The sequence below is a fragment of the Lepisosteus platostomus genome, chromosome 7 (assembly GCF_059453375.1).
Source record: "Lepisosteus platostomus isolate fLepPlt1 chromosome 7, fLepPlt1.hap1, whole genome shotgun sequence".
Classification (NCBI taxonomy): Eukaryota; Metazoa; Chordata; class Actinopteri; order Semionotiformes; family Lepisosteidae; genus Lepisosteus; species Lepisosteus platostomus.
The window spans coordinates 63,914,646-63,942,459 of NC_142617.1; the positions used below are offsets into that span (position 1 = coordinate 63,914,646).

Sequence of the window (27,814 nt, forward strand, 5' to 3'; positions counted from 1 at the left end):
AAAAGATTTGTCTGGTGTTGCTGAAAAACTTGGCATTCTGAAAGCCCCTTTCAACAGAGCCTAATAATACTTAGGAACTGAGCAGCTACAGTAAAATAAGAGTAGTTAGGGGAAACAAAAACAACAGAGGCAGATACATGGTAGACTGATGGCTTAATCGTTTCACATTTAATAAGCAGACATTCTTCCATATTAAAATTGCAGTATTTCAGATATATGCAGTGTTACAACAATCTTTGCTATTCCCCCCAAATGAACTAAGCCCCTTCAATCTCTGATTTTGCATTCTTTTAATTATGATTGAGGGAAGGCTAGAAACTTTTTGAACACCTGCCTTTTGTGAGATTACTGGATGAAGAGGTAACAAGTACTTTTGCATTCTACGGAGTAGCCAGACCCAAGACATGGTTGAATCATAGCATCCCGGTTTTATTAATCCTCCTGTCGAAGAACTTCCTGTGACCACTGACCTTTAACCCCCTCTGGAAGGTCGAAATGGAGAGCAGAGCCAAGTCTTGTTGTTCTTCTGCATATCTAACCAGGTACACATACACTAACTTCTTCACCTGTGTAGAGAATTCTTGTTAAAATAGGCCAGCAAACTTCAAGTAGTAAAAAAAATGATTCTGCAGTGTAGTTACTCCATATCTGTGCTGTTCTGTGTTCATCGGTAGTACCTATCCTTGCGTGTGGAAACTGTGACTTCAACATGTTCAGCCACTTTTTCTCAGGCCGATATAAAAGGACAGAGCAGGATATGAAAATTTATGGGATGGAATTAGATGCAGCCTTAAGGACACGGTAGAAAAAAAATCTCCTTATAGAAAAAAAATAGTGTCATTCTGGGAACCTTTTAAAACCAGTATTGTTAAAAAATGATTGAAAAACACATACAATAGAGAGGCATGGGAAAAAAGCTGTATTACATAACATTAAAATAAAAATAATGAGCTATCTGGACTCGCATCTCGAACAGATTCAAGTCACCTTGGGTGAAAGCATATGACAAATAAAATGAAAAAATAAGTTGTATTTGACTACACTAATAGTTTTGCTTAATGATTTGCTTAAACCTTATACTAAAAAACATTCCCCTGGGAGGTGTCAAAGATGTGATCATAATCAATTTTATCTTGTACATAGACTTGTATTAAAGAATAAGCAGCTGGGATACAATTTCATACATCCCAATATGATGCTATATAACTGATTATGCCTCTAAAATCATTTATCATAATCTGTTAAGTTTTTAAACTTCATTTTGCACTGTTAATGTCAATGATAGAAGCTTGCTTTCAGTGCAAGGAAGTGTTTTCAATTATTCTTGGACAAAGGAGCTCTGTGGGATACTGTCACTGGGGTCACTGAACTCACCTCAATGTTCTTACACGCCACATTCTTGACTACTGCGGGGAATAAGTCTGAAGCATTCTTTCCTCTGGCGATCATCTAGAAAACAAAGACACATCCATCAACAACCAGGGTCACCCATAGTAAGGGGAGGCTTAAGGAGAGTTCGAAAACTACAGCCTGTGGGTAGTTTTTACACTGCCGTGATGATCACAATCTTATCACCCTTCTGCTCCTATCAAAACATTAATATTCTTGTTCTAAAACACTAAACAGGATAAAAGGCCTTTTAGTGTTTGTTCATAAACAGCTGTTATTATCATTTCCACAAATACTAAACATCCACTATCATTTCCAGTCTATACGGAAATGCGGGAAAAAAAGTCACTAGCTCCATGTGTAATATATTTCACAGAGGTCAGCGACCTGATGCTGAGAATTATTATTAGAATAATTCCTTACAGTTTTATTGTGCCTGTTTCTCAGAGGTTCCAAGAGCAGCACCCACATGGGTAATAAGCAGCAGGCACACAACTCCTTTCCAACAAGGTGCTTTAACCCTACCAGTTATTTGAGTCATTTGCAATGCAATACAAAACGCATACAAATTGACAGATTTAAAAAACTCCAGAGAAAACAAACTTTGAAACTAAGGGCTCAGCTATCCCTAAAAGGGTCTCACAGTGTCCTACTGTATACAAACAAAAAAAATATGAATGCAGACCCAAGGAGAATTTTAGTAAAGTCATTATTTGCAACTTGGGGTAACAAAATGCACTCCGTGGAAAAAAATACACATTTGCCTGTCTTTTGTAGCTATGGTGATAGAAATTAAAAATAATGTCTTCCTAATTACTACAGTTGCTGCCTCATTGGTGTACAGATGGAACATGACTCAAGTTCGCAACGTTTTTTTTTGTGATAAATAATTTAGTCCTGGCTGCCCTTCTACAAAGCTCTGAAACTGACACTGCTAATGAATATTTAACACCTGGCTGTGCATTCTCTTTCACTTACTTCTGTCCTAGTAAACACAAGTTGCAGAGACCATAAAACCTGATCTCTCCTTAGCAACAGAGTTTCATGGCCTAACATCTCAGACAGGCCTTCTCTAAGAGGATTTGTCTACAGCAGAACACATAACATAACAGGTTGGCTGAGCATACATAATAAACTACTCTGATTCACGCAATGTAGGATTAGCAATTCACTTTATATCTGAAAATATTGTGTAAATAAAAGGGCTGGTTACATTTAGCTTTTTGGAAGACCTTTGATTTCATGCATATTTCAATACAAACCTTTTAAATTATGGATATGAACCACAAAATGTCAAATGCCTTTTGAATTACATTTAGACTTCCTAACATTTGACAGATACCAGCTTTTTAAACAGATGATCACCATTATGTCTGAATGCCTGCTTTCAAATGCAAAAGACTTCAGTTCAAATGAAAAAGAAACGGGGGGTTCAGAATAGAACACTTTGACAAGGTAAAAGCCGCTGACTGATAAAATAGAGTTTGTGTGGAAACAACTGCTGTAACTCAATCTTCAGGTTCTTAGAAAACAGAGACATGGTTTTGCATCCGTGTAGTTTTTGCTGTACGAATTGTTCAAATTACATTTTAGTCCTGTAGGAAAATAGGTATGGTATGTAAGGTATGTTTATACTTCAAAAATTATTTACTGAATGTGTACATAAAAGTAGTGGAACTTGTAATACAATTATTGGAAATAGTAAGAGTTAATTAAGAATACTTTTTGTAGGACCACTACTGTAAAATCTGCATATAGTGGCACTGATAAATGTATCTAGATAATTAACAGCACATGCTTAGCTGGGGTTGTAAATATTTTAGATCAAAAACAATAAATGTTTATTTTCTAATCATTGATTTTAAACAGATTAAAAATGAATTAATTATTCCTTATATTGATTAGAATTTGCTTCTCTTATACTGTTCCTTTGTGTGAAGCAGAGCCACGCAGTGAATATACTATACAGTGGGGGAGAATTACTTAATTATGGTGAAAGAGAAAAATGACTTGCATTGAAACCACTATACAATAAACTTAATAAACTATTTAGAACTGAAAAACTGGAATGTAAAAGTTATAGAAATACAGCAAATGGGAAATTGCTGCAGCCATTTGAATTATTGATTGAGTACAGAACAAAATCAAAACAGAACTCTGGGATTACACAGAATTCAGATTCATACCACCAGATCTACACAATTCAACAGTTAAAAATATTGTTGCATAAATTCTCTCTTCCATTTGAGTAGTTTTGAGGAGTCATCTAATTACTTTAAATCTTTACATTGGTTATGAGTCAAATAGGGACTTTATTTGAAACATACAGTATGTTAGCATTTTTATAGGGCACTTCACAGTCTTCTTATAAAGCTGTACATATATTGGTGAATCTTTAGGATCAACTGAACAAACTTATCTTTCTGATTCTTTTTTTCTTTATCCAAGCGGTTGAGGGAGTATGGAACATGTTGTTGCTGATACCCTGGTTTCTTTCAAGAAACAGCTGAATTAACTGCTAACTACCAAATGGGCTAGTTCAGTGGTTCTCAAAGTGTGGTCCGCAGACCACTGGTGGTCTGCAAGCATGTGCCAGGTGGTCTGTGGACTGACCTGGTCATCTCTCTTAAATCAAGTCTAAGCAGCTCCATTCTTCACATCAGCTTTTTAAGTAATAAAAGCATTTACAAAATATGCAAATTTGGTCATACAAATATTAGCACTTTCATAAAATGTTATTGAATATTAAATTATTATTAGTACATTAATAGGTGATGATTTTTACAGGGTAAGAAGTGGACGTAGGCATGTATCTGCAACTTGGTGTAAGTTGTCCTCGGAACTTTGAGAACCACTGGGCTAGTTGGACTCTACGGACTTCCTCTCTTTGTCACCTTTCTTATGAGAGTTACAATATCATTTTGTAAAATGGTTTTTGCAATGCCCTTTGAGAATAAAGGAAATCACCAAAGATCAGAAATGATGAGCTTGTCTGGGGTATTAGACCTAAAATTAAATATCTGAAAAGTAAAACTCAATGACTACTTACTGCAACAATTCGCTTCATCGCCTCCAGTTTCAGAGAATCCTTGTTACTGTCCAGCATTTCTTTCAGGTCATCGTGCCTAAAAAACAAAAAACAAATCATGAGGTTTTATATTACTGTAAGTCCAGTGGGAGAATTAGTCATAGCATTAATCACATTTCAAGGACCAGAAACTCTCAAAGAAACAACATTGTCTCATTTAAGGAAGATCTGGAGAGAAGAGGATGTGCTGGCCCAGATCCAGTCAGAATAATACAGCATGAACTGTGTGACATAACAGAACATAACGGTAGAGATTAACACAATTCTGATCGTAGTGTGTGATGATTCGAAGATCTCTAACGAAGAAAGCATATTTTTCAAAAGTTGGCCTTCAACCCGTGACAAAACACAGAACTCACCTCAAAGTGTCCGGTGCCTTAAAACTAAATGTAGAAGAAAGTTATAGCTGTTGTAAGTCATGAGAGTGTTCTGTCTATCAGATCAGGAGGGATGAAAAATTCCCCAGTAATCTATAGTGCTCTCATATGATTGGAAAACTGCATTGCATCTTTTTTTAAATATCCAAATATCTCAGAATTCTCAATACGGCACAAACAATAATTACTGTATGGATTTCTACATTTTTGGCTTAGACATCTGTTGATCAATTCATCCATGTCAAACCTACCACTCAATACTATGAAATCCAGGTCAATTATCTCCCTTCAAACTCTGGACCTGGGACTGTTGTTTTCGCTGCATTTCATTACTTAAACACACTGTAAAAGAAAGCAATCAATCCCATAGGAAAGCCTACACGGTTTACATAAAGCAGGGGAAAATGAGCTATCTTTTTGTGTATTTTGAAATTGAGGTTATGAATGATGCTAATGGAAATTATACCATTACTGTGTGTGTTAATCACGTTTTTCCATCAGTTTGAAAAGAGTCCCAAGAGGTTTTGTTGCTTTAATGGCTGCAACCGTCATTTATAAACCTCTTATCTTTTTTCCATAAAAATCCATGAATCCATGAGGACACAGCTGTCAGGTGCTGCTTTATTCAGGTGTGAACTGCTTGAGGTTTAAGGTGAGCAGTTTCAGAAGCCGCAAGGCATTATTAATATTTTTTTGTAAGTGTGTAATTACCTTCATTTCAATCTCATTTTTTCGAGAAATCTTTATGGGCTGTGCCACATTTTATTGTTATCAGGTCTATGCCTTGTTAAGGTATGAAAATAATACTGATCACTCTTTTCTATAAAAATGTTTCCCATTTCATGTAGTAGAGAAATTGAACTAACTGATGAGAGGGGCTGGAGGCATCAGGTACTGCCAGCATGGACTTGATCATGCATGACAGAAACACAGGAATGCCTCAGCTCATGAGCCAGGTAATTTCATTTACCTGCTTCATTTCAGATGCATTTATTTGTTTTTGCACACGCTTACCAGGCTAGCATAAAGTTCTTATAAAGGTTGTGGGAGCTAGGAACATTTTTGAGGTTCACATGCTTGGCTTCTTCAAGAAACTGCTAGACAAGAACCTCGGATAGAAACCCTACTAACAAGCAAACTGACCCAATGTGCTCTTCTGTGAACTTTCTTGAGTTCTAAGATTGCTTGTCAAAGACACTAGCAGACCATAACACTTGAAGAACCACACACTGAAGGCAGTGCTACACTTCTGTATTGTGCATCCTCATCTCAATTACACCAATCCAGTTTCAGAAGTCTTTGGAAATATATTTTTACAGGAATGATGAGTTAGGCTGGCAAAAATATGAGCAGAACATATGCACTAGGATGTACAGTACACTAATAAAATGTAAGTAGAATGCTCACCAGTTATCTACTTTGCTGTTTATAAACCGAATGTTTTCTTCCGCAGAAGCACGTTTTGCAAATAAAAATTTATTGTAAATGACATATTTTTCCATTTCCTTGCAAGAGATTTTGAACTAAACTCTGTTGCTCACCAGAAACTGACACTTAAATGGACAAACACTTTGTCTTTACTTTTGTGAGTGATCATATCAGACTGACCAGCTGTCTAAATCTTCCATCTTTATGTAGTTGTGATCATTATCCCCTGCATGGAGTTCCATGCTCCCCCTGTGATTGTGTGGCTTTCCTCCAGGTGCTCCAGTTTTCCCCCACAGTCCAAAGACATATTGGTAGGTTAATTGCCTTCTGGGAAAAAGGCCCTGCTCTGAGTATGAGTGTGTGTGTTTGTGTCTGTGTGCTCCCTGAGTTCGACTAGCATCCCATCCAGGATGTTTCCTGCCTGTATCCGCCTAATACTTGCCAGGAGAGATTACTCTGGCTCCTCCACAATCCTGTATTGGATAAAGAGTTAAGAAAACGGATGGACTTCTATCCTTTCAAACTTCATCATTTGTGTATACTCTTACCTGTGGTAGATATAATGTCTGTTATTCTCAGTAAACACATTCTAATACCACACAGTATATGGAGTTTATCCTGATTCGTGCATATTCTTTCAAGTACTCAGTCGATGATTTTAGTGTTTAGAGTTTAATATATTATTCAACTGTTTCGTACATTGCAGAAAAAGAATAAAAAGGCACAAACCTTCACTAAAGTACATACAGTATATAAAGTTAAGGGCTGTGTTAATTTTCTTTAAATTTCTATGTTTTAGACTGTTCCAATCTTCTGTTTAAAACACAGAACATTTCGTGCTTCACTAAACCTGATATCAAGAGCCTTTGATGACACAATGTTTCTATGATGTGTTTACTTAAGCATGACTAGGCTCTGGTTAAAAAAATGTTCCTGTACTGCTAACTGAAATGGACCACATCATCTCTCCCCTGTTACAGAAAAAGGCACGTTGCTATGGAAATGGCCAATGATTCAAAAACTGTGTCTCTTTATTTAAACAGCCTGCTAATCAATGACAACATGGGGCCATTAGTGAGATTCTCTTTCAGCCAGAACTAATAAATGCCAATGGAATTCCAGATTATTCTGCTTCAGGACAAATCCACAGATGACTCTCAGGTTGCTCATCACCCACAAAATATACCTCTAGCTCCTGGCAATTTGTAATGGTTTGCCAGCTGTGAGGTGATACCGGTGATGAGGGCAGTCACAGTGAGAGAAATGATTCTGCAGGAACACGATTGTATCGAATGCTCTGGACAACAAAATCCAACAGCTAATATAGTGAAAGGGCATTTCGCTTCCCTGTAATGAAAATGTCGACTGTAACGTGTATAAGAGATACCACTGCAATTGTCTGGTGGTTTCAATTACACACATATACAAATTGTTGTCAGTAAGCTACAGCAGTGCCCACACACTTTGAATGTGTGATATCGAAGTTTAGGCCATGACAAAATTCAAACATTTATCATGTAAATAGATAAAGCTACCCTTAAAAAAGGTCATTTAAAATGTCAGCTGGTATCAGGTTTGGTTTGGTTCTTCATTGAGGATCAAAACTGGTTTGAATCTTGTTTAGATTTGTGTTCCTAAGAAATGTGAAGACATCCCTCCATGACACTCTTGGTCCACTCTCTAATATTCACAATGGATAAATGCATCCCACCCACTTCACTACACTGGCATGGTTTGCTTACTAAATATCTAGGTATGTTTTGCATCACAGCTTTCAGGCATGCGATACAGTTTTTGACCATGCCTGCTCACATTGGCACAAACAGTTCAAAAAGTACCCCGTGTTATGTATTTTTCCTGGGCAAACATTTTATTTCGCAAGAAGACCATTGAAAAACATGATTAAGCTATTAATGGCATTTGCATATAAAATAAGTTCACTTCTTTCACCAACAATTACTGCGATTCAAACTGACTAATACATGTGTGGGTGTAAGTTTACATTCAAGAAGATGAGATCTGACAAATTATGTGGCTAAGGATCTGTGCCTGTGGCTGGAAGGTTGCTGGTTCAAATCCCACAGCTTGCAGAGGAATCCTACTCCATTGGGCCCCTGAGCAAGGCCCTTCACCCCAACTGCTCCAGGGGTGCCGTATAAATGGCTGACCCTGCGCTGTGATCCCAAGCTTCTCTCTCTGTCTGTGTCTCATGGAGAGCAACCTGGGGTATGTGAAAAGATGAATTCCTAATGTAAGAAATTGTATAGGGCCAATAAAGTGATGTTGTTACAGTATGTTAAGTGCAAATGTGCCAGTGTTACAATTCTATAGCTATAGGTCTTTTCAGTATTACAAATTCTTAAGATTTATTGAAAAACAAAATCAGAACAGCTAACACTTGCCTACCCTGGCTAAGAGCCTCAAAAGAAATAAAACTTTTAAAGAAATATATTTATTTATTAAATATATAAAGCACACTATATAATTTGTATGACAACCATTAGTGTAAAACATATAATTTAAGTTTGCATTAAGAACAAAATGTTGCATTATAAAGCCAAATTCCTCATTGAATAAAAGACAGCCTATTCTCACAACCCACAATTACATCTAAGTGCATTTTGCTTGCACATATATAGCACCAGAATTCCACAAGCACTCTGTATAAAGTGCAGTCTTGAGAACACTGCAGATACACTATAACACTCAATGAGCCTGCAAATATTATGTTGTGAGTGGTATAGATTTGTGCTGATTAAAAATAAAGAAGATCAATACTGCTTCTTGTTGGCTATTTCAGATGATAATTAAATGAAGCTAATGGTTGAGTCACGGTACCCTGAACAGTTGTGAGGGGAACTCTAACACTTAACTACAACTGCAGGTCATTTAAGAATTCCTGGAATCAATCAGCATTAAGATGAGCAGCTTATATATACAGTATTTTGCCAACAACAAAACAGTCAGGTCAGTTTTGGGAAGAAAAGGAATCAAACATTGTGCTTGAAGAAACTGGGAACCCCACCACTGCGGCCAAGGGGAAGTGAATCATCGGGAACAGTTGACTAAGGAAGTTTACTGCCATGTATTCGTACAAAACAGAAGGAGAAAGACCGGGAGAAGAGGACAACAGCAACGGAGTTTCCTTGCTCTACACTTTCACCCACCGACCACATTTCACATAAAGAGCAACCTGAATGAGGATGCTTTTTCTGTCTCCAAAAGACTTTGTCAGCCCCGAAAGACTTAGGAATAATATGTAATCAGGCCTGTGCTTACAGTTACCAGCTCTCTGTGGCGTGCAGAAACATCAGCAGGATTACCAAAACTAACACAAGGATGTCAGAATGCAGGCAGATCCTACCTTCTTGAAATATTATGCCTTAGTACCTGGTACAGGGGCCGATACCTTAACTGTTCTACCCAAAGTAGAGCAGAAGGAATAAGGGTATGTATGTGTTACTGTACGCTTTCTTTTTTTACTTCAGCACCATGCAGGGGACTGAAGCTGGATGCTTTCTACTAGTTATATGAAGCAATAATGTCTAGAATTCAAAGTGGAAGGCAGCGTTTAGTACTTTGCATACACATGGAGAGCAAAGAGAAAAGACCTTATGTTCGACATAAAAACAATGCTTTAAACATTAACAAATAACAAAACTGAATAAAGGGAAAGCACTACACTCACCTACAGTATGAAAGTACAGTCATTGTTCAGGAAGAAATCATTCTTCATAATTCCTGTTAAAGCCCACCCTCCCCCTACGTTTCCTGACTATAAGTGCATGAGCACATTAAAACACGGACACTGAAGCATTAATGATGGTTTAAATGAAATTAGGAATACAGTGAAGGGTGTGGACCAATGAGAGAAGGGCAGGGTGTTGCACAATTAACTGACACCCTTCTCAGGAGTACAACAGCACAATGTGACTTCTCCACGCACTATTCTGTTCTAATAATAATGAAGTCGCAGCTCCCTCTGATATTCTGCCATAGGCGATATACAGTAGTTGCCCCAGCAACCAGCCGTACACAGTAACATTCCTGCATCCTCTTCGGCGTGGAAGGGGACCAATTTAAATGAACACAGCTTTGTGTCATTTTAGAATTTTTCTGACAACAAATAACAATCAGGTGGCCTCTGTCAGCCAGGGTTCTGGGTCACAGCTGGAAGATTTAATCTTCCTGTCCTGCTGTGGTAAATAAACCTGCCTGGTGAACCTTGCCAGACCATCTGTCTATTGATCCACCTACAGTATTTCAATTATTACCTCCACCAGCACAGAGTTACAAGATGCAAAATGGCAAAAAAAAGTTAGTGTTCTGTGTTTTAAGCAACAGGTGCAGCATAATCACTAATATTACTAATAAAACAAACCTACATCAGAAACACAATATATTTGAATTATTTGGAAATATCTATTTCCTAATCATTCTCCAAAGTGTTATTTTACATAGTCTGAATGTATTCAATCCATTATCTTGTGTACTTTTTTTATTGTTAAAAGCCATTTTAGTCCAATTTAAAATCCCTCCACGGGCATTTGAAAAACTACCGCAGCTTCTATTATTCTACTATTACATAACACAAGCGCACTGCTACATTAAAACGCTAAATATCAGGAGACAGGACAGTGATGAGGTGAGGCAATTCAGAGCAAATAGATAGATAGATGATAGATACTTTATTGATCCCCTGAGGGAAATTGCAGTGCAACAACAGCTTAACACACACAACACAGCCACAGTGTAACAAATTATATAATAATAGTACAATACAAATCTAACCTGTTCAAATTTTGTGCAGCAAATAAGTCACAATTCATGCTAGCATGCTAGCGAAGGGCAATAGCATCATGGAGACCTCACAAGAGATTGAGGCACCAAGTAAGAACTGACACCTAGAGATCAGAGAACATTCTGCCCAATGAAATGCTTATAACATGCTTAGTCAGGAGAACCCGAGAGGCTTGAAAGCTACAGCTGAAGCTTGTATAACGACCCACTCATTGTGAACATGCTGGACCACAGTATATCTCAATGCTGACTAGTTATAAGAGTAGTCATGGTGATTTTCATGTCCAGTGATAGCGTTCAGAATTACATAAGCAGTCCTGTACTGAAATAAGCATTTAGAAATTAGATAAGATCATGAGACACAAAAACATCAGATCATCAGATCTTGAGATGGGTTACATGATTGCTAGAAAAAAAGATCTCAAACCCAACGTGGGCATAACCTAGTAGAGAAATAACAATGTTATCCGCATGTTGCTCTGCTCTGTCCATGCTGGGATTCAATAATGGCTGCTTGTGGGCTCAGAGTGTAAACAGCACCACTCCCTAGACAGCAGAAAACAGTAGAAGACCAGGTCTTGCAGATCCAGCACAGTTCTACGCTGTCTTGGTTATGATGGGATGATATCTCATCTGTAATATGCTTAGTGGACAGAAAAAAAAGACTGACTGAATCACAGGTTCTCCCAATGTTTATGCACTCATGCCTTCCATTCATGATTTCAGCAGGACCTAATCAACGATCTACAGGAGCCATACAGTAGTTATTTAACTTACCCATTTACCTTAATAGGACAACAGGAAAGTCACGCTGGAGAAACGGTTGACACAACATGAACAAACTCAGTGTAACTCTTTATGGCTTCACATCTGCTTGTGCCTTAGCCTGCACAGAAGTGTCACGCGTTCTCTAGATTGATCCCAAAAGACGGCTTATAAATAACCAGAACTCACCTTGCTTCAAATACTATTTCCACTGGTGCACATCTCACAATATTCTTGACTTTGTAGACTCTTAATAGAATTAAAAGATCAGAAGAATGTTTTGGTGGGATTATTTCCCATTCTCATACTCAGCCAAACACAAGACATTGCCTTTCTCCAGCGTTCTCTGATGGCTTTACTATTCCACTGTCTTTGGGAGGCAAAGTGTTTCATAGCAAACTGTGAACAAAAATGCAAAAACTTTTGAAAAAAATCCCATGGAGACTGGTGTGGACTGAGTTTGGGAACTGCAGACAGCAAATAAACTGTGGAATGACGAGGTGGAAAATCAGGATTACTGGAGCACTGGTAATTGGTTCAGTGGATGAACATTTTTGAATTCAAACGATAAACCATGAAATTAGTACAAAAAACCTGGTCATCCATTTGTAAAGTGTGTCAGTGTTTTTAATGCTCAATTTTGCAAAACACTTACTTCTTAGTGTTGGCAGCATACAGTAGATAATGTGCGCACATCTGTATTTCAGTTCAGGATAGCAGGGAAACTGATGACATAGATATAGAGACCTCACTTTTTTTCATCGACCTCTTGTGCCATTAAGTATCAGACTAGGCATTTTTTCTTTATGTGTGATTATGTTATTTAATACACAACTTGTGAAAAAACGAGGTTCAAATATAAACTGCTTTTAACAACACATCAAAACAGCTCTGCATGAGTGCATTCTCCCATCTGCGAATCTGAGAAAAAAATACATAAAGCAGTCTAATGCATAGATTGATCCCAAAAGAAGGCTTATAAATAACCAGAACTCACCTTGCTTCAAATACTATTTCCACTGGTGCACATCTCACAATATTCTTGACTTTTTGGACTCTTAATAGAATTAAAAGATCAGAAAAATGTTTTGGCGGGCTTTATTCCCGTTCTCATACTCAGCCAAACACAAGGCATTGCCTTTCTCCAGCAATACGCACAGGTAAACACAAAGAACGCATGTGACCTTGTGCTAATGCTATGATGTAGGTGCAGATGTAGGAAAAATAAACGGCTAAAATCCCACCTAGATTTCTATACCACAGGGTAACTAACAAACACCAGGGTGAGAAAAAAACTCGGTAGTGTCTATTCTTCCACAAGAGAGATTTAGGATAGGATCACACACATTTCTGTCTTTGTATGGCCCTCTCAAAAGGAAGCATTTCCCTTCACTGTGTTCAATTTGTATTCACATTTGTATTCTCTCGAATTGACTACTGTAATGCTCTACTCGCAGGGGTATCAAAATCTACTCTGAACAAACTGCAGTATGTCCAAAATTTATCAGCCAGAATCCTGACCAGGTCTAGTGCAAGTGTTCACATCACTCCTGTCCTGGAGTCCCTGCACTGGCTTCCGGTCAAATTCCGTGTAGACTTTAAAATCCTCATGTTCACCTATAAGGCTCTGCATGGCTTGGCACCTCAGTACCTGTCTGAACTATTATCGCCCTACTCCCCACCTCGTAACCTCCGCTCTTCTAACTCTGTCCTCCTTACTGTCCCCCAAGCCCGTCTACATTGTATGGATGACAGGCCCTTCTCCTGTTATGCCCCCAAGCTCTGGAACTCTTTGCCCAAGGATATCAGAGAGTCACCTTCTCTAAACTCCTTCAAATCCAGACTCAAAACCCTCTTCTTCAGAAAAGCCTTTACTTAACTGGTTCCATTCTTCACCCCTCTGCTCTTCTTAGTACCACCATCCACGGTCTCCTCTATATATTGTAATTGTGTCTTATCTTGAGTATTCTCCTTATTTATTGTTGTATTCTTCTTATTTATTGTTATTGTCATCCTGTAAAGCGCTTTGAGAAGCCACCTTTAAAGGGGCTATATAAAATAAAGTTTATTATTAAACTTGTGCTACACTTGTTTTTTACACCTCCAGCTTGGGAAGCACTCTGTAACCTACGATCAAGTAAGCTCCCCGGCACCAGTCTTACAGGGTTATCATAATTTACTGTAGGTCACACTGACCCACGTACTTGTAGTTCTGCCCTTTCATTGGCTGAGCTCATTTACAGCTGCAAACTTTGGTCCCTTCTGTCTGAATGAAACAGATCACTGAATTCTTTCAATCTCCTCCCTCTTCCACCCCATTCATTTTAAGGTCTTCTTTGCCTTCAGTTTTGAAAAACTGGCAGTTTATAAGCATAAATAAGCATAAAATTATTATCAGGTAATCATGTGAAAATGTTACAATATTGGTGATATTTCGAAATACAGCACATTAATTCAGTGTGTGAGCATGCTGTTTATCTTGTATCCAGACTAAGACATATTAAGTAAACTAACTTTGTCAACTTTATTTCTTTGCCAGCCTGGGTTAAATGCATACTTTCAATTTCAACTTTAAAAGCTTTACATAAGCTTAGTAAAGACCTTTGTAAGCAAAGGTAAAGACCTTTGCTCTTACAATACAGACATTGAAGTTAAACAGAAACGGGGCATCGTTTTTCTGTTGAGAAATTTGGAATAAAACCTTTGCACTGGAACAGAGGGCTTTAAGTTAGGAGAATATACATTTAGAAAAACAAACTCTAACCTAATATCCCTAATTCATGTAATGTCTGCAACCTGTAATATAACTTTCATTTTCTAAGTGTATTTTCATATTTTCCAGGTTTAAAGTTTCTGAGTTCTTCTAAATACTGTACAAATCAAAAAGATTTTTTGAATCCAATAGGATAAGAAGCCCTTTATCAGGATGATGATCGTGGACATTTGGCAGTGTCTAACTCTAACATTTAGTTAGGGTCTAGACACTTTGAAATGGCACAGCACATAAAACACTTATAAGTCATTATTGATTACGTAAAGAACCAGTGAACATAAAAACAAGAGGAAAACCATCAAAATTAATACAACCACTTAAATCAATTGAGGACGTCTTTTAGAAATTATAAATCAATCAAAAGAGAAATGAGTCTAAAGTTTTCTTCATACTTTAATTTCATCCTATAAAAAGAGTAAAATATGCCTACTACTCTATATTGTACCAAGGACAAATCAAACCAGCTATTGTAGACCCACACGTAGGAAACAATTTGCCATGTTTCTTGACTTCCTTCAGAAATCTGTTTCTCGGCTGTTACAGGCTAACCGGGTGGTGTATGCCCTACCGCAGAGGCTGTGTCTGGGCGCTGTTTGTTGTGGTCTCTTCTGGTCCTCGGTCTTCCTGCTCTCCGGAGGACTTCAGGAGTCGCAGCTCGTCTGGTTGCACCGCATTGTACCATGTTTGCTGTCCACTGTCTGGTGTCAAAACTGGGCTCTTGGCCTCTTCCTGTGTTTGAGCGGTTTTGACCAAGTTCACCGCATTCACTGGCAGCTGCAACAACCTCTGCATAGGCTTCATCCTGTAACCCACTTGAGTCAATATTACCACCCAAAAAATATCCAAACCAGTGGCTAGCACGAGGCAAAACGGAAAACCCACCAATATCCTCCCAATTGCACAGCACAGACACTCAGAATCCAGCAGGGATACAAAGCAATTCCATATGTGAGGAAAGGAAAAGAAAGACACAGATATCCACTTGGAAGAGGAAGGTTTCTTCAGAGCCCAACAGCCTGATGGAAAGAAATGACAAGCCAATGGCTATAATTTGAATTCTGAGTGTTGATTGGTTGTGCGGAAGCAAAGCGTGGCGACGTCAGTCTCCTCTCTGCACACACCCTGTCCTCTCAGTCTCTTCTCCTTTTCCTCTCTGGGGAGCTCGCTCCATCTGCCTTGGTTTCACCCTGCTCAAGGCTGACAGCTCAGCTTCTAATGCTTGTCTTTATTGTGTGAAGACGGCACAGCCCACTCCCTCAGCCACGTTCGCACTCCCCCTCCCCTCCCCGTTTCTCTCTCTCTCTCGATTCTCTCTCTCGCTCCCTGCAGTTTGCCTGATATGACTCAGCTTTCAGGCCAGTGCTGTAGCGGTGGTACCCTGACACTCTCCCCCTTTCCAAGAACAAAGCTATCGTCTCTTCCAGCTGTCCACTGACATGCAACACCTGCCTGAGGAAACCTTACACCACATAGGCTGCTCTGATATCCTCACGAGCAGGTAGAGATGAGCAGTTTTTTCAGATCTGAGCTGCTGTACTGGCAAACCATCAGATTTCAATGAGAGCAGCAAAGAGCAGACCCTGGATAACACAGAGCCATTCAGCCCTGGCAGGCTTAATTGGGTTATAGTGCTTTGAGGTAAGACCAGCTCATTGACTGACTATTGCATGCTTCAAGCTCCCTGCTCTTGACCTTCTGAACTCCAGTACTGCCTGAGGGTGCTTTTCGATTTTAAATGTGTGACACAAGGGGACATTGACTCAATTATGCACGCTATTCTCACTCTGTTAGTTAGGGGGCTGCTGGGCTACTTAAAGAGAGCTTTATGTCTCTTGTACTGCACATAGTCAATGTAATTGCAAACTTAGACCATTTCCACACATTCATTTTGCTATAGTCGTATTTAAACTAAAATTTGAAACAGAAATTAGGGACACAAGAGTAAGTAGGATTAATGGACTCTTATTGTCTTCTGGGTCAAACCTCTGGTCAAAACAATGCCTTTCCCACTCTGCATTACAATCTAAATGGCAGAATATTTGACGTCCACAGTCTTTTAAACACTGCCTAGTGTCTCATTTATCTCTTAGATTTTGGTTACAGTATCCTGCTGATATTTGTTTTAATTTGCCAGAACAAACATCAGCCCCCTTGTTTATTCAGCTCACTTAAACATTTCTCACAGGGGTGCCTGGAACTATGTCATACAGTTATCAACAGTACAAACGCTAAGCTTCAAGCATAGTTTCTATTCACACTTACGTGCAACTGAAAGCAGCAGAAAACAAACAGATGGAGAACCTAAAGTACTGTCATACTGTATACCATACCAAACCTAAGTTTTCATTCAGAATTTAGAGAAACCGCCCACTTGAAAAAGAAAAGTGCTAATCTTGCTTATACACACGAAAACACTATCATTGTAGAATGAGTCTGCCAAAAAATGATAACAGCTCTAGCTTGGTGTCTCAGGAGATTTGATAACACAGACACTTGGTGGTTCCAAACCAATAATCCAGGCACTTGCTCACTATTTTGCAAAAACAATGTATTTCAAACCACTAGCCCTAAAGCATTTAGACTTTTACCAATGTTTAAGTGCAGCTCTGTATTCAGGCTTGTTAACCAAGCTACACTACAAGAAACACTTAAACAAACCAGTTCCAGATCCAGCATATCTCACTGGTTCTGACAAATTTATTTGTGACAGAAACACCTATTTCACAATTTTTTAGAAATACACACTTGAATTAAGATTAAGCAAAATGGGTACTTGTATCAAATCATACACTTACTTTTAATTTAATACTTTTACTTTTAACAAAATACTTAATAACACATCTTGCTGGAATGTTGACACTTCAGATTGACAACTGTTGCAGTAGATACAGTATGTGCAGTATTGTAGTATTTAACTTAATAATAATTTAAAAAGCAACATTAGAGCTATATTTGTAACTAGCATTTTAACCGAAAAGTGCTAAGAGCAGTTAAAAACTGTAACCGATATTATTCACATTTCATTACATGTGAGATATACTGTATATTCATACTGTATATCCCATATAAAATGAGAAAAAAATCAGTGATTTTTAATTTGCCATTCAATACTTTTGAGGGAAAAATACAGATTAATGGATCAGAGTATATTTTTGAAGCCAGGCTATTGGAAATCCAGTCCCTCTTGGATGAAATATAGATGCTTAATAGATATCCTCTGTATTTTACTTTACATTCCCTATACCTACATTATATGGTGATTCTCCCTTTGTCTGTAAAGACAGGTTTCCAAGGAAACTGTGTAAAAGCACTGGTAGGTCAAGGAAGCTGCACTGTTTAACTCACCAATTTAAGACAACATAAAAAGCGACCAACTGGTAAGAAACTGATCGAACACAGATCTTACTCTCAAATTTTAGCAACGTATTTAGGTTCTTATGACCATGATTTATTTTCTAATCATATCGTGTTCCCCTTCTTTTCAATCTCCTCCTCAGTGATGATTTTGCAGCCAGAGATCAGGTTTATTTCTCTTCTTACTGTCAAATTAGAAACTCCAAAACAAAATACATTTACTATACAGACGTACAAGACTCAGATTAACTCTTTACAATCTATCCAAGTCAAAAGCACAAAATAAACTAACATTTTTACAATGTCCAATGTTCAAAGCTGGTGATATAATGAAGTGTCAGCAAGTAGATTAATAATGTAAATGTTTAATTTCATGGACTCTTCTGGTTAAAAAAATAACTTGCAACAAACCACTGGTGTACATTTACTTGTGGTTTCAAGCATTCTGAAGACACCTATGGCTTGCTTATTGTTATAACTGATTGTGGGTGCCCTCTTCTGTCTGTGTGGCAACACAACACCACTGGTTACAGCCATTTCTCGTCTCTTAGCCGTTTCTTACCATTAAGCAAACACCTAGAGTCTGATTTTGAGAGATGGTTTAAAATCACTTTCTAGTATATTCATAATGTATTCAAATAAAGGTTACTGCCCTAGGAAGTCTTACAAAACAGTCTAAAGCAGACAAAGCCAAACTAGAAAGCAAGCTTGTCATAAATTGGTCATTTTATTAAAGAGACTCTGTTAAGAATTATTGTGTGAAATCTATTTAGTTTTCCATAAATAATGAAGCTTAAAAACACTTTTTAAAATCATAAAATGCAGCCTATTTAAAGGTTTGTTATTGCAACTAAGTTCTGCTTCTGATTATATTTGTTATGATTAATCTGCTTTAATGACAGCTTAACCATGTTAACTGTGTCATGTTAAAGCTATCAGTCCAGCAGCTCTGAAATCACAGAGAACAGACAAAACCAAAACATGTCAGGAATTTAATCGTGTCACAGTAACATACAGTTTTAGCATTTCTTCCATTTCTTGCTCAACCGGTCACTAAAATATCATCAATGAGTAAACTCGTATACTTTGCAATTGCTTATTTTCATTGGTTTTAAGTTGAAGAGTTATCTGAAATATTAATTATAACTATATGCTGTACTACTCTAATTTACCCTATTTCACTTGTTCAGTGAAGGAGACTACTGCCACCTTCTGTTCCAGCCTTTTAAATGTACAGTATGCCACGCAAAATTACATGGAGATACTATATGAACTTTAAACTGTAAAGAATCTACATGTTTTGATCTATAACTACACATAAAACACTCCTCTGCACAATCTACAAACAAATAATTGTAGTTTTTAAATATTGTTTTAATGAATGATAGTTACAAAGTACAATGTTGAAAAAAAGTTTTGATATATTTTTAATAATCAACTAAATAATTAACATGCTATGTTAAAACAGCAAACAATCCATCATGGATTATATAAAAATGTTGATATGCAGCTCGTATTCTCACTGTTAACCTGGTTTTATTTAACAACACTATGATGTTGGCAAATATGAATTGTACGTGTCTTGGTAGCCGACACCCTGTATCTCCACAATGTCACTAATTAATACGAATCATTGCAGCATGTCTTGAAAGCACATGCATTTCCACAACCCGTGTCATTACTGCTTATTAATGACATCAATACAAAATAAATAAAACTTGCCTATTCATGGGAAAGTCCATGCCAGGTTTGGAATTATGTTTGAATTGGTTCTGGATTTATAGTGTTGGATTTTCCAATTCATATTTAATTTCAAACATTATTTCCAAGTCACATGAAGAAGATGAAGATGTACATATTAGATATAAAACTTGCAGGGTTCTGAACCTGGAATAATGCCTTCAATGATACTTGGGGTTGAGATATGCAGTATAGCATTTATCTGTCATAACAACTCTACATTAGACTGGGAAAAGACTAGTCAAAGAAAGAGATCTAGGGCTTGAAATATCCTGATTTATCTGCCAAAAACATTATACACTGCAATATGAAACTGATTATTCATCATGGTTTTGAATATGACATGTCCTTTGTTCTGGGTGTATTTCAAATTTGGCAGGACATTTTTTGTAAATTAGCACGGCACAAGTTTCTGAGTGCTGGAAATGAGCTGCAGAATTGAAATTGGCCGCTCTGTGAGCACTGGTACTGATTTTTACCGCAAATGCATCTCATTGTACCAGCAGACCAATAACCTAACTGCACTGCTGGAGACCAACTGACTTGCCTGTCGAAACACTCGATAAACACTCACTATCATATGGATCTGTCAATTTATTTTCATTTGTTAGGGAGACAAAAGCAAAATCAGACAGTAGGCATACTTGCTAAATAGTACTAAAGTTAAAGTTAAAGGAAGGATCCCAGGTGACAGGCATCAAAACCACCTTCAAAAACTAAAATGAGGTTAGAAATTAAGTTGCCAAGTGACAGTCATGAACATTTACTTTGACACTGTATAGAGAAACAGAATATGTAATAGGAACAAGTAACAGGTTTATTCCCTGCTGAAAAGAGAAGAGAGAAAACACAACGTTTCGGCTGTGAAGCCTTCTTCAGGTGTTCTTCTTTGCAGCCTACACATGCTCACACAGCTGCCCACCTGAACTTCTGTACTTATAAAATATGTAATATCTGTCATCCCAAAAATAACAATCTTAATTTTAATTAAATCAGTTAAATAAACAAAACAAAATGATAGTTATTAATAAATTATATCAGCATTTGTTTTATACAGTACATATTTAAGAATATTTAATGTCCCGCATTTAAAAAGGACTTTCAAAAACAATTTGAAACAATTCAAAAGGTCTTTTCTGTGGGTGTGCAATGAAAACATTTCATGCATTTTTTATGCATACTGTAAATATTTTCACAGGAATCCATTTATAGCAGCTTCTAAAAATAACAGTCCCAATAATTATTAACCCATTAACTCCAGACAAAGTGTTCTATTGAGCCAATATTACAATCCTATGTTTAAATACAATGAAATGATCAAAAATGTTATTGATACGTCTAGTCTAATAACAGAAGTATTGTTATTAGTAAAGGAAGTCGGTTATTTTTCTTCCTTATATTTAAAAAAGCAAACCACAACTTTTTTAAATGTAGAAATATACACTAGTGAATTTATGAAAAATACTTTGCAGCAGCACCACATAAATTCACCGTATATAGATATCCGTAACAAATGTCAATAAATAATATTTCCATAATCAAACACATAAGAAAGCAACACCTCAGGTGAAGCTCAAACCTCCTACTAGCAGAGTGTTGATAATTCGCCCTTCAGGTGGTTGAGGTTAATAGCACAGAAACAAAACTGGTGAGGTGATCTCTTTCTTTTTAAAATATGAGAGACTCCTTTCTTTTTATGTGCAATCGTTTTCTCTCTACCAAAAGGGATATACAGTATGGAGTAGTAACATAAAAGATTTATTATGAAAATCATTATATTATACCTATTCTGTTATGCACTAGTACAGATAGTCTGTTTCCACTTTGACTTGCTCATAGACCATTAGCAGTACTTATAATATGTTTATTATGCCATATTTCAAACCAATCCTCTCCAGAATGACAGTGTACGGTATGTCAAAATAAGAATTAAAGCCAGTGGTTCAATTTGACATTTGCATCATACACATGACACAGTATTTTATTAAGCTGACTTGAACTAACGTATTGCAGTGAACATTCAGCCACACAAAAATCAAATTTGAATACCATGTAGTTCAGATTTCATGTCCATATCCTGACTGTAGAAAACTGGCTTATTAACAGCTTTGATTCACATGTAACTACTGTTTTGAATTATTTGAGATATTTAATACTAGAAGGGCATATTGAGCAATACACAGCTGTTTGCCCTCTGGCTCACATTTACATTGATATACTATTGGGAAACTGCATCTGATATCTTGTTCATCTGAAGGGATGGGTCTAGAAGCTGTCTCACACAGCTTTGCAGCTGGCACAGTGTGTTAGGAAATAGTAATGAGGCGTAATCTCCAGAGGCGCAGTCGATATAGCAATCTGAGCTCCGAAAGCCATAGGTAAACAAGCCGGTGCAAAAGTGCAAAAACAGAAGTGAAGCCGGAAGCCGAGAGTCGAAACCAGAACGATAACCAAAGTAACAAAACCAAAACCAGGAGACGTGGTCGGAGAACAAACCAGGGTCGGGAAACCAAAAACCAAGCAGTAAGTCACAGCGAAAATGGAAGCAGCTCTAGCCAGGAAAACCCTCATACTGAGCACAGGGGAGAGTGTGAAGCAGCATTAAATAGTCTGGGGTAAATGGGCTAATTGGGAAGTGGGCTGGAATGCGAGGTGGAATGAGGAGTCCTTCGGGAGCATGGTGTACCATTTATAAAGCTTTGTTTTAGCAGTTTTAGCTAGAACTGGTCAAATCCATCTGCTTTCTTGGTACAAAATGTACTACTTTCTGATACAGCCTCACAATGTAATCAACCTCCTCTGTCTGGTTCTGTGTTTTTGAGATATAAGATCTTCACTGATGATCATGTGCATGAGAGTGGCATGTGAACAACCAAGCCACTCTCATCTACATGTCTTCTCAATCATCATCATTGCAGACCTAATTTCTCTAAAGCTCTATATAACACATTCAAATCCCACTCTTTTTGCCTCATGCACCCCAACTCCACTCTATATCTGCAGTAACCTCTTGGTCAACTCCTCACTCTGAATGGGGGACCCCGCCTCCTATGGTCAGGTAGGCTGGGCCACAGCTGAGTGAGTTTAACCAAATCTCTATCCATCTTCTAAGAAAAACTCAATATGGGGCCACAGGGGAGTGCTGCCTATCCTGGAAAGCAACAGGTGCAAGGCAGGATACACCCTGGATGGGACACCAGTCCATTGCAGGACACACACACACTCACAACAGGACCAATCTGCCCAGAAGCCAAGTAACCTACCAGTAGGTTTCTGGAATGGGAATGCAAACAGGGAGAGAACTTACAAATGTCATGCAGACAGCACTCCAGGAATTAAACCCAGGGCCCCAGTGCTGTGGGGCAGCAATGCAATCCACTGCGGCACCATGCCACCTGACAAGAAATATCCTCAGCGCATCTCATTCTAGAGTGCTGTTATTCCTTCTTACATTTATTTTCTGCCACAGAACTGCTAAACTGTAATGCAAATATCTCGAGTTACCTGGCAGTTCTGGAATACTCATTGTACTTGGTTCTCTTTGTTTTCAGTGTTCTGACAACTGGGAGGATATGTGTGGTCATGAGAGAGTCACTGAATTTACTACAGTCGTAGAACTTCACAGACCGATAAGGTCTCATATAACTTGAAATGCTCCAATATAATATGATGAATGTGTAGAGGAGCAGGACATAAAAACACTAACATTTAAATAATGTGTCATGTATTAAAATGACAATATTATTACAGTGTTTTAGTAGGTGCATCTATTGTACTGACACTACATTTATCTACATACATGTCTACTGTATCTTATCAAGTAGATATAACCACTTTCATACTGACAAATTTGACAGTGGTACATCAGTTATCTTTAATATTTTAAGGTATAGTCTTTCCTGTATGGTCCTACATGTTGTGTATTGTATTTCATTTAGATTAGATCTTTAGATCACTTTCTTTGCCCTATACAATTTATTGCAGTAGGAATTTGTCTTTTTGCAGACCCCAACTTGCTCTCCACGAGACACACAGACAGGGAGAGAAGCTGGGGGTCAGAGCGCAGGGTCAGCCATACAGAGCCCCTGGAGCAGGTGGGGTTAAGGGCCTTGCTCAGGGGCCCAACAAAGTAGGATTCCTCTGCCGGCCGCGGGATTGAACTGGCAACCTTCCAGCCACAGGCGCAGATCCGTAGCCACCACACCGCTCCGCCCTTTCACAATCAATAACTAAAAGATTTAAAATAACAAGAATCCTAAAATGCTGGGTTATTTGGGAATGTGTTAACCTATTAGGGTTATGTATATATAAGTAGTTCAGGTGGAGAGCTGCGTCAGCGTGCGTAGGCTGCAAAGGAACAAGTAAAGGTTTATTCCTGCTGAAAAGAGAAGAAAGGAAACACAACGTTTTGGCTGTGGAGCCTTCTTCAGGTGTTATTTCAGCATGGAATACACCTATTACTTGTTCCCACGTATATATAAGGTTCACTTATTGCTATTATGCTAAAATATAATCATGTCATGCAGGATATCTTTTTACTATACAAACCACATAACTATTGTAAAAAATATTTTTCATGTACATAATCCTTCCTAAAATGTGCCTTAACAGATACATTTATTCGAAATGGACATTTCTAGCACTTTTACTGAACACACTACAATAAGGGCAGATTGCAGAGCGAGTTTCTAGGTGTGGAGCGAGTTGCTAAATGTGTAATCGGGGAGAGAATTTAAACGAAATCCGATTTGTAAAACATCACATCGTTCAAGCTCAGAAGAGACAGGCTGAAAAACAGTGTCCATGCGCCTTTATCAGTGAAACAAGCTTCGGGACGCTGACGGAACACGTCAATATTTGCGTGTGTTCAAACGTTTCTAAAGCGGGCAGCGTCTATTCAATCAATGGTTCCCCGCGGCAGAGTCCTAGCGCAGCTCCGTCTGCTTGCAGCACCACTGCGCTGTCCAGCCGCCAGTTCTGAAAACACTTCCCAAACGTGCGAGCAGCATGCCGAGACCTCTTTTCCACAAAGAGGCGAGCTCAGCTTTAGGGAGATGTGTTTCACAAGGCTCGATTGTACTGACTTCCATGCTTTTTTAGCTCAATGCTCAGTGTTTTATGCACGGACTTTATTTCATCGCGGCGGTTGGGAAACTGACTTATCAGGTATTGCCGGTCTCCGCATATGCTGTATCATGTGTAAACCCAATCTCTCAATATTTTCTGGGTCAAACGGTACGTGCACTGACGCGTGCATATATTCTTCACAAGATGAAACATCGAATCGCAGTGGTTGTAAGAACTGGTCTGGCCCACTGGGCTGCATTTTCTTCCCCCGAATTGCCGGACAGTTTCCACTAACAAAGCGCCATCAATTAAATACCCGCCGCTTAACAATTGTAATAATAAATGATTGAATGTTTATTCGGAGGCAACCCCCGCCCAATCAAACCCCCGCAGTCTCTGCCGGCTCTCCACCTTCACTAGCAGGAAATTGCATGCCCCGCGCACCTCCCCCACCGGCTTTCCTTGATTTTCCATATCAGAAAATAAAATAATAACAGTAACGCTGCAAGTCGCGGATTTTCGCCTTTACCTTTTATAATCGGAGGAGAAAATCCCTCCGCTGGCGGGATCGTGCCCGTACTCGGGTTCCCCGAGGCTAGAGGAACCCCCCTTTTCATCATTGTAGGCAGAGCTGGCAGACATAGCTACAGCTTTCGTACGGAATACAATGATGGAGATTTAAAGCAGAGATCGGGGCTCTTCTTAAAGGCGCACTAACAGCGATTTCCTATAGCTGCGATCAACTGTACCGATCCCCGGTGATGCTGCGGTCATGTGACAAGATATGGATGCCCCAATTTCGTTCTCAGCTGAGACGCCTTGTTTTCTGAACCACCGCAAAAAGGAAACGTTTTTTTTTTATCTGTCATTAATCTGTTTTGATCGACCTTCGTGCACATACTGTATTTGTGTAAACAGCTGTCTTTTCTCTCGTTGAGCTGTCGTGCGTAAACAAGGTGCAGGGCAAAGTTCTTAAAGGGCATGTCATCGTTTTTAACCTGACCGTATCCTTCAGCCAGCTGGGGGACAGATAAAATACACACTTATATGTATTTTAATGATTTAATGCAGCTTAATCTTATCTGCAACATTACTTGGAAAAGATCTGGTAACCATTGACGTTTGAACAACGAGAATGTTGTAAGCATAAATATTGATTGTATTTCAAATCAAGCAGACTGATGCTTTAAAGGTTCCCATTCACCAGTCAAAGGACCCGTGTAATATCAAAATAACGTTTTAAATAAAGTTTTAATAATCAAATGACATCCTGGATTGCAAATCACTGTATATTACCTGTATGTAAATTTTAGAACCTGTCAAAAGTATTTTTTCTGTTGAGACTTGAGACTACAATTGAGAGAAGGAGGGTATTCAGTTGTTATTTGCAAATTCTTTTTAAAACAAATTAACAATTCATTTGCTTTGTTGATAACAAAGAATTTGTTCTGAAAATAATTTGTTCTCTCCAGGATCATTACTGGATATCCAAGCATCAGATACCTATGGATACGCTCCCTGAAAATGCTGCAATAAATGTAAATGTCCAACAATTGATTGGAATCTTGTATAAATTGCTTTGAAAAATGAAATTTCCACACAAAATCTTCCTGAACAAACTTGCATAGATACTGTACATGCAATAAAGAGATCTAAGGCTCTAAATCAAATAAAACGTCTTAAATGTTCTACACACCCACCTAATTAGATGTATTCAACATTAATGAATTACATGGAATTAAAAAAGTGGATTCATATGGAAGACTGTGTGATCTCTTCCCAGATAAATGCATAGATAAGGAAAATATCTGAGATTCAACACAGTATATTGCATATGTTATGAGCAGTATAGTGTGGAATAATTGGAAATATGCTTGTTAAAATATATTATTGAAAATATATTTTAATTACTGTATATTGCACGTATAATCTAAGAAAATACAATTTGAAATAAATATATTTTACATTGTATTGAAAGTTATGTCTACACATTTTTTTCTGGTATATTGCAATATATTTCATTTCGGAAAGGGGGATTTTTAAAGAACCCTTCATTCATAACCCACCATTCAAACACACATATTAAAACGCATCTCATCTGTAAAGAAAATCAAGACTTAATTTAGATTTAAGAAATGTCAAGGAGCTGACAAAACTTGACAGAAACTTAGAATCTGTTTCCAGAAACCTTAATAAACCCTCATTGAAATATTTCTCTTTGCCTTGCGATTGACAGAAACCTTTGCGAAATGTTGTGTAAGTTGCGAAATGTTACTTGTTCACAATGTTCCCATTTTGGACAATAATAGAGGTTGAAATTGTACTTATACAATTTTTACAAATTAAGCATGACTAATGCGGTACATGCTGTAGAAACATCTGGGAAATGCTCATTTTAACATTGATAATGAAACCAGATGGTAGCTGTACAGTATGTTACTGCTTTAATTGCAGTCATCACACAGATAGCATTATACAGTGAATCCTCAAAGCAGCTTGACCTGATAGGGACACGTATCTTGTGTTCAGTTACAAAAACCCCTTTGTTATTAAACTGGTGATTGTAAAATGCAGTTATAATCAATTACTGATCATAACAGCAGCCAGAAATAATTTTCTCAATTATAGTTTTGTGTTCTATATACAGTATATTCATATACAGTATGTGTGTCCTTTGTCCTTTGTTGAACCCACTTTAATTGATTAGGAATGGCGGGATAAGGAAATACCAAAGAGTTCATGCAGTGTGCATAATAAGGTTTTGGTTCCCTTAAATTTATGTAAAGGATTAAAGCTCATTCTGAAGCACTGACACAAATATTAAATTCTGCTTTACAGTGCATCAAAGGATACAGCGTGCTTTCCTCCAACAGTACAGAAGAGACATTTCTTTGGCATTGGAACAGAAGTAAATTCTGCCTTTCCAGGTGCACTGCGGTACTCCCTCTGTAAGAGCTAAACAGCTCCATTTGCTGAACGGGAAGCAGTTAAGCAGCAAGGCAGCTTCAAATAGACCTGCTGCATCCACGGCGA

At 38.0% G+C, this 27,814-nt stretch overlaps 1 protein-coding gene across 8 annotated transcripts in view; it reads right to left on the reverse strand.

The window, feature by feature from the left end:
- The window catches only part of ap3b2 (adaptor related protein complex 3 subunit beta 2), a 52,381-nt gene extending 26,857 nt beyond the window's left edge, over positions 1-25,524 (reverse strand). For 2 of the 8 annotated variants that reach the window (XM_088641759.1, XM_088641761.1), the window contains exons 1-4: positions 25,311-25,523; positions 4,439-4,514; positions 1,375-1,449; positions 471-566 (exon numbers count right to left, since the gene is read on the reverse strand). In XM_088641759.1, coding sequence (XP_088497885.1) covers positions 471-566; positions 1,375-1,449; positions 4,439-4,514; positions 25,311-25,423 — 360 coding nt within the window. In that variant the 5' untranslated portion in view covers positions 25,424-25,523. Of the gene's footprint in view, positions 1-470; positions 567-1,374; positions 1,450-4,438; positions 4,515-15,188; positions 15,833-25,310 lie in introns of those variants that run through there. The other 6 variants (XM_088641760.1, XM_088641755.1, XM_088641756.1 and 3 more) reach the window with 4 other exon arrangements.
- Positions 25,525-27,814: the final 2,290 nt, after the last annotated feature.